The 6,366-nt window shown below is 32.0% G+C and overlaps 1 protein-coding gene across 1 annotated transcript; it reads right to left on the reverse strand.

Moving 5' to 3' along the window:
• Positions 1 to 1,151: 1,151 nt before the first annotated feature.
• Positions 1,152 to 2,429, reverse strand: LOC127118446 (transcription repressor OFP2). The gene has a single exon (XM_051048653.1). It carries the CDS (start codon positions 2,308 to 2,310, stop codon positions 1,207 to 1,209), a length of 1,104 nt encoding a protein of 367 aa, XP_050904610.1. The 5' UTR covers positions 2,311 to 2,429; the 3' UTR covers positions 1,152 to 1,206.
• Positions 2,430 to 6,366: the final 3,937 nt, after the last annotated feature.

Below are 6,366 nucleotides of genomic sequence, written 5' to 3' on the forward strand. Positions count from 1 at the left end.
TACGAGCTATATTATGAAGACTTTTGATCTAAGTTGCATGTGACATCAAATGCAAAGTTTCAAACATCATCGTACCATTTATAGTTCCCTCACAATGTCCAACGTTTTAATTCATAAGCTGGGTGTCTTTTTATTTCTAGGAATCGGCAATAGCCCCAATTCATGACATGTCAATTACTTCTCTAACTGAAGTTGATAACACAACTTTACCCTACCAATTAGCTCAATTTGCAAATCCTTTAAATAGCACCGGGTTGTTAGCATTATTTTCAACAATCAAGTTAAATAACTTTTCCAACAATGTTTTAAATTATTAAAACAATTTTAAATAGATGATTACTTATGTGTTAAAAACATAATTATTATATATTATTTTGGACTGGCTAAAAATTAATATTAAATTGTTTGAGAATTGAGGTTAAAGATAGTTTATATATAACATTCACACGATAACTCAACTCAACGCACATATTTTCTTAAAAATAAAGTTGTGATAGTTTTCACACCTAAAACATACAATATTTTAAAGTTGCAATGACATGAATTTGAGTTCAATCGAAATATAGACGACATATATAGGAATTTGGAATTCGTACCATGCCCCTTAATATCAATGGAGGGATAATTTTTTTGGAATAGAGACTAAGAGTAGTTTATATATAACACACATTCACCTCAGTCCAATGAAGCGGATTTTTTAAAAGACAAAGTCGTAGCTACAATGACACGAACTTGAATTCGACGAGAATATTGACCGTTTATGAGAACTTGAAGTTCGCAAAGTGCCATTTAGTCTTGACTAGGGGAAACTACTTAGAAATCGGCGTTGTAGTTTAGTTTATAAATATCACTTGCATACCTCAATTCAATGAGACTTGTTTTTTAAAAGACTGTTGTGGCATGAATTTGAGATCGATCCGCAAAAGATGTATGTATAAGTATTGAAGCACATTAACGACCAACATAATTTGATTGACCACAAATTTAAATGTGACAAACCATAATTTTAAAGTATTCAAATTTACATGTAATTGAACATCTGAAAATTATGATTAACCTAGTTCAAATGCATAGTTAATGAAGTTATGTTAATGATTAATGAGTTTCAACTTCAGAAGAATAGGAAAAGGAGTTTGATCAATAGAGTAGTGTTAAATAATTACAAGACTTATAATTATAAACATGCATTCAACGATATTAAACTTTTTACATTCTAAGTTGAGCCATATCATACCAAATTTGCTCAAAAGCTTTAACAATAAGATCATGATATTCACTTGAATTAAGAGAAAGATAGCAAGCAAGTAAATTCTCCAAATCCTTTGATCCTCTTATATTATTCTCAACAATCATCTCCACCATTGATTCCTTGAAATCACTTATTGGATCAATTGATGACTTAACAACAGCAAATCCATCTACAAACCCTGCCTCATTCCTTGAAACACTCTTTCTTCCACAAGCTTGAATTTTTCTATTAACAAGCTTTGGAGAATTCACTCTAAGCCTTATACCTTGAGAAGAATTAGGAGAAGCTTTTTTACCTATTTGACTTTTTTTTCTCCTTCTTTGATTAACTTTGATAGAGGAGAAGGAATGATCGATTTTCAGCTCGTCTGATTCGGACGAACTTCGTGATTTAGTAGCCTCGACGATCTTATCATCGTCGAACTTCACTTGCTTTGTTAGTATAGGAGCTAGACCAAGTTGTGAAAATGCATCAAAAGATTCAAAACCATCTAAGTGTTTAGAATTTCCTTGAAAAGATTCATTGTTCATGTCTATGATGATATCATTAGTTGAAGAGCTAACTCTACAACTACAATTAAGCAAATCCGGAACCGAAAAGCTATCACAAAATTCAGATTCAGAAGAAACACATTGATTATGATAAGACTCACAAGAAGAATTTTCAATTGAAGACAAATCATGTTCTTGTGATTGAACTTGAACTTGAACTTGAACTTGATCAAATGGTTGAGAAGAATGAGAAGGCTTGTAAATAGTTTTTCTTCCAACCCTTCTCTTGGAAGACATTCTTGGTGAATCATTGAATGGAAAGCTCAAATCTTTGGTATGATTTGGTGTGTTAAACAACTTACCAACCCTTATTGGTTCATTAGAGAAACAATGTGAAGAATACCTTGAATGTTGTGACCTTTGAGATGTTGATGTTGGTGAAGTTATTACTTTGTTCTTCATGAAATGTGATGAACCATTTCTTTTCCTTGATGATTTGCTCATATCTTTTAGCTTGTAAAACCAAGCATTTGGTATCATATCTGAAAATTTGAACTTGTTATTTCCCATAAGAGGTAATTGATCTAATCCCAATCACCCTTTGGCAAGAGAAAAAAATGGTTTATAAGATGGAAAAATGTAAAGTTAGTGGTTTATTAGAAAAGTCATAAAATGAAAGTGTAGGGACCAAGTTTGTCTACCAAATTACTTTATCTCATCATTGCTACCAGCAAACATGCACAACTGTTTTACATTACTATAACATTATTAGTTTTTTTATATTTAGGTTCATGTAAATAATTATCTCATAGTAATAAGTGTGATATAGTTGTGCATCAAACTTTTTCTAATATATACTATTTATTATCATTATGTAAAAAATATGTCAAGAAAATATTTGGAGGCTTATATTTATAGTAAAGATTTATAGATTCTTATAAAACCTTATTTGACTTGAGCAAGTTCCATTCTACGATCCATCTGATAATTTCGGGTATCTGATTAGATCTATTTAAAATCTATGAAGTATTGACTCAAACATGGATACTGGACACAACACTGACACGTATATGTTAGCATCAATGGACTAATTGAATGTAATGACATATTTCGGTGTCAGACACGTCATGCGTCAGACATCAGACACGCTACCGTTCATCAGAAACGTTGATGCTTCAAAAATTTATTGGAGTTAATTAACAACTTAAAGTTGAAATTAAGGAGACTAAGTATGATGGAGTGGTATAATTCTCTTAAAAAGTTGCATGCCAAAAGCATGCATATATTGATGATCATTGATCATAGGTGTTTCAGTGTGGCACTACTATTGAACTAGAATGTCAAAATCAAATCATACTTGTATCATGTTCTGTGTTGCAAAAAATGTTTTGCAGTCATTCTTTGCTTACGTATTGTCTGGACTGCAATCTATGTACCTAAACATTTTTGCTGTCAGATGAAGGATTGAAATTCATAATATGGTTCACCACGCTGTGTCTGGTGCATAAAATTTGACCTTGGAGTTCAAATAATCATTGATTCAGACCCATTTGTTCCTCAATTCTTGGCTTTATGAATCATAACATTCTTTGCCTTTTTATCCTTAATATCCCCACATGCCTAGTGCTTCCTTAACCTTCTCTCAAACTAGTAGATTCGTTTTCTTCTTTTTCTTTTCTATTGTTTTTGTATACAGGATCATGTTTTTGTCTACTCTTTCATTTGTTTCTTAATTGTCGAATATATTAATGAAACTTTAAAGTGTCGGTGTAACTTATTGGGCCTCTTTTCTAGAATTCAATGAAATTTTTAAGGCTCAACTTTGGTTTTTTTTTTAATTTGAAACTTCTCTAATTAACTATGGATAAGAAGGATATAGCATGCCACCCTCCAAACTAAACCTAACACTCCCACGTAATGGCTGTCATGCTTTTACTAAATTTTTTGAGATTTTCTATTGTGTTTATTGAAATTTTCGAAAAGATATTAGAATTTTCAAAAAAATAGCGAAAATTTCTGAAATTTTTGGTAAAAATCAATTATTTTTGAAAAAAATTTAAAGAAATATTAGAATTTTCAAAGGAAAAAAATCCAAAACTTTTGAATTTTTTTTACACTACTGTAAATTTCAAAATTTTCGATAAACTACCATACTTTTCAAAATTTCCGATAAATTGAAACACTTTTCAAAAAAACCATAAAAGATTCATATCGACAATTTAAAAATGAACTACCGGAAATTTAATATGTTATCGGAAATTTCGAATGAACTATTGGGATTTCCTTTTGCAATTTTGACTCAAATTTGTCCATGGACAATTTAGGAATTATGAAAATATGTTGGGTGCCATGTTTAATTGAGGGGAGACAGGTTAAATGCTCTGAATCTAGCCATAGTATGTATATCACAAAGGAAAATCTTCTTTCCACCCTCAGGGTGCGCCTAACACTCCTGAAAATTTAAAAATGTCATTCATGCGTTTGGAGATACAACTCCAAAATGCATCCAAAATCACACAAGTTCTTGCCTTTCTGATGTCCACCCTATTTTGAACAAAAATATGATTCGGAGATGCATCTGTTTATGTTATTTGGATGTAACCAAAGATGCATCTTCGAAATACCTCATGTACTCATTTATGGTGTTTTTATTCACTGAACTATTTTATTTAACGACTCAGTGATGTTTTCGGAGATGCATCTCCAGAAATGTCAAGCGGGAATTTGGATAAAACACCACATTGCATGATCTTCTTCTTCATGCTCACACACACTTCATTTTTAAAATCCTTTAAAAAAATCTTTCATTCTCAATCAACTTTTCAACGCCAAAACATCCTTCGTGTATTTCATTACATCAAAGTGAGCAAACGAAGTTGGAAATACATATAAAGTTCATTCATTACATCCTTCATTCCTTGCATTAATGTGTTTTTTTAGCTGAAAATATAAATGTTCAGTCGGATATGTATCTCCGGACAAAGTTTGGCGTGGTTTGGATATGCATCTCTGAATTAAAAAAAATTCCAGTTTTTTGTGGTATTAGATATGGTGCATCAAAATATGTTTCCCAAAGATATTGTGAGGATGGTGAAGGTGAGAAAAACAAGAAAGGGGGGGTTTGAATTGTTTGGAAAAATAAGCGCTTTTCAAAATGAAAATCACACAAGGATTTTATACTGGTTCGCTTATAACACAAAGCTACTCCAGTCCACCCGGCCAAGGTGATTTCGCCTTCAACAAGGACTTAATCCACTAATCTTGAAAGATTACAAACAACGTCTAAGATACAAAATCTCTTAGCCCTCTCAAGTATACAGACTACACAGAGTCACTTGAGGAAATCAACAAAACAATAGAAGAAAGATTTATGTAATCTAGAGTGCTTCTAAGAAAGCAAAATATTACAATGTTAAGAACAAGAGTTTTTCACGTAATAAGCAAAAGCTTCGTGAAGATAGAGAGCAAGAGTGTTTTTCTTGTTGATGTTTCAGTATGATTTTTTCTCGTATATGTGTGTTACTGAAAATTGATTTTCAATCCTTTATATAGATCAGTTGAAGTGGTAGTTGAAACTGGTGGATATTGAGATGAAGTTACGCCATCACATAATTAGCTAATGCAGGATGACTTTTTCTTCTTGAAATGACTACTTACCACAAGTAGTATTTTCTTTATTGAGATTGGAGATTAACGTCTCTTTCTCAATTAGGAAATCCATTTGAAAATCTTTACTTGTCTTCAACGTTACTCTTTCATGATTAGCAAATCCATAATCAGAGTATTTGTGTTTCTGGAGAACCTTGGAATCTTGCTTCTGATGTTGATCTAAATAGAATCTTCAGAAAGCGTTGTTCAGAGTCAGAGGTTCTAGGACTTACTTCCTGTTAAGATGCTTCTGATACTTGTTGTTTAGTTCAGAGTTTGACTTTCTTGAACTTGTTTCTTCTTCAGAGCTTCTGATCATTTGATAATATACTTCTGATCTGGTACTCTATCTGATGATGTCATCAGAGTCCTGCACACTTAGAAACTTTTCGTTAGGGTGCCATTTTTGGTTTCATCCTTTGTTATCATCAAAATCAAGGAATCTGTTGTATCACAATTTTTGTTCTTACAATCTCCCCCTTTTTGATGATGACAAAACAGCTATAATTAGCAGATGAAACATGAATAAAAATAGATCAGATAGACAGAAGCTCCCCCTGAGATAGTACTAGGGAGTTCAGAGGTTCTGAAGTTCTTACCAGAGTTTCTTAAGTAAAGAGGTTTCTGAGATTTTCTGCAATTTCTTAAGTCCAAGTTAGATAATTTTGTTTATATAAAAAAATGTTGCAGAATGCTTGATGGTTTTAGACAATATTTTCATCAGAGCTAATAATTACTTTCTCCCCCTTTTTGTCAGAATCAAAAAGACATAGTAAAAATAAGTAAAGAAAAAAAAATAGATAAAGAGAAAAACTTAAAATTCATAGATAGAAGCACAAAGGCAACAAACAAAACATCAGTTTCAAAAGAACAAGAAAAACATCAGAGTCAAAAGAAGACAGAAGCAAAAACAATAGGCAAGCAAAGTAAATCCTAAGTGCCTAAGGGTTCGGAGGCGGAGGCATTCTCTGAAGCAGC

Source organism: Lathyrus oleraceus, chromosome 2 (genome assembly GCF_024323335.1).
Source record: "Lathyrus oleraceus cultivar Zhongwan6 chromosome 2, CAAS_Psat_ZW6_1.0, whole genome shotgun sequence".
NCBI lineage: Eukaryota > Viridiplantae > Streptophyta > Magnoliopsida > Fabales > Fabaceae > Lathyrus > Lathyrus oleraceus.